General features: G+C 37.2%; 1 protein-coding gene across 1 annotated transcript in view; it reads right to left on the bottom strand.

Annotated features, from left to right (window-relative positions):
* Positions 1-85: 85 nt before the first annotated feature.
* Positions 86-239, bottom strand: part of LOC119587191 (60S ribosomal protein L26-like) — a gene marked incomplete at its 5' end in the record, with an annotated part of 7,058 nt that continues 6,904 nt past the window's right edge. Inside the window, 1 exon segment of the mRNA XM_037935955.1 lies at positions 86-232. Coding sequence (XP_037791883.1) covers positions 107-232 — 126 coding nt within the window.

Here is a 239-nt window from a genome sequence, read left to right as displayed (position 1 = left end):
ATTGGTCAAACTTTTAATAGATTAATAAAGATTTTTTTTTCCGAATATCACATCAGTCTATATACCAAGGATAAAAAAGAACAAATATTAATCACAAGATCTGTATTTAAGATGAGGTGTCCATAGCAGTGAACTTCTCCTTGTCTTTGCCCTGAGCTGCAGCCCGACCAGCAGCTTTGTTTTCCAGTATCCTCTTGCGGGACTTTGTCATCTTCAGCTTAACAATACAGACCTGGCAA

This window comes from Penaeus monodon, chromosome 22 (assembly GCF_015228065.2).
Source record: "Penaeus monodon isolate SGIC_2016 chromosome 22, NSTDA_Pmon_1, whole genome shotgun sequence".
Lineage (NCBI taxonomy): Eukaryota > Metazoa > Arthropoda > Malacostraca > Decapoda > Penaeidae > Penaeus > Penaeus monodon.
The sequence above is the reverse complement of the archived record's forward strand: the minus strand, read 5'-3'. Positions and strand labels throughout refer to the sequence as shown.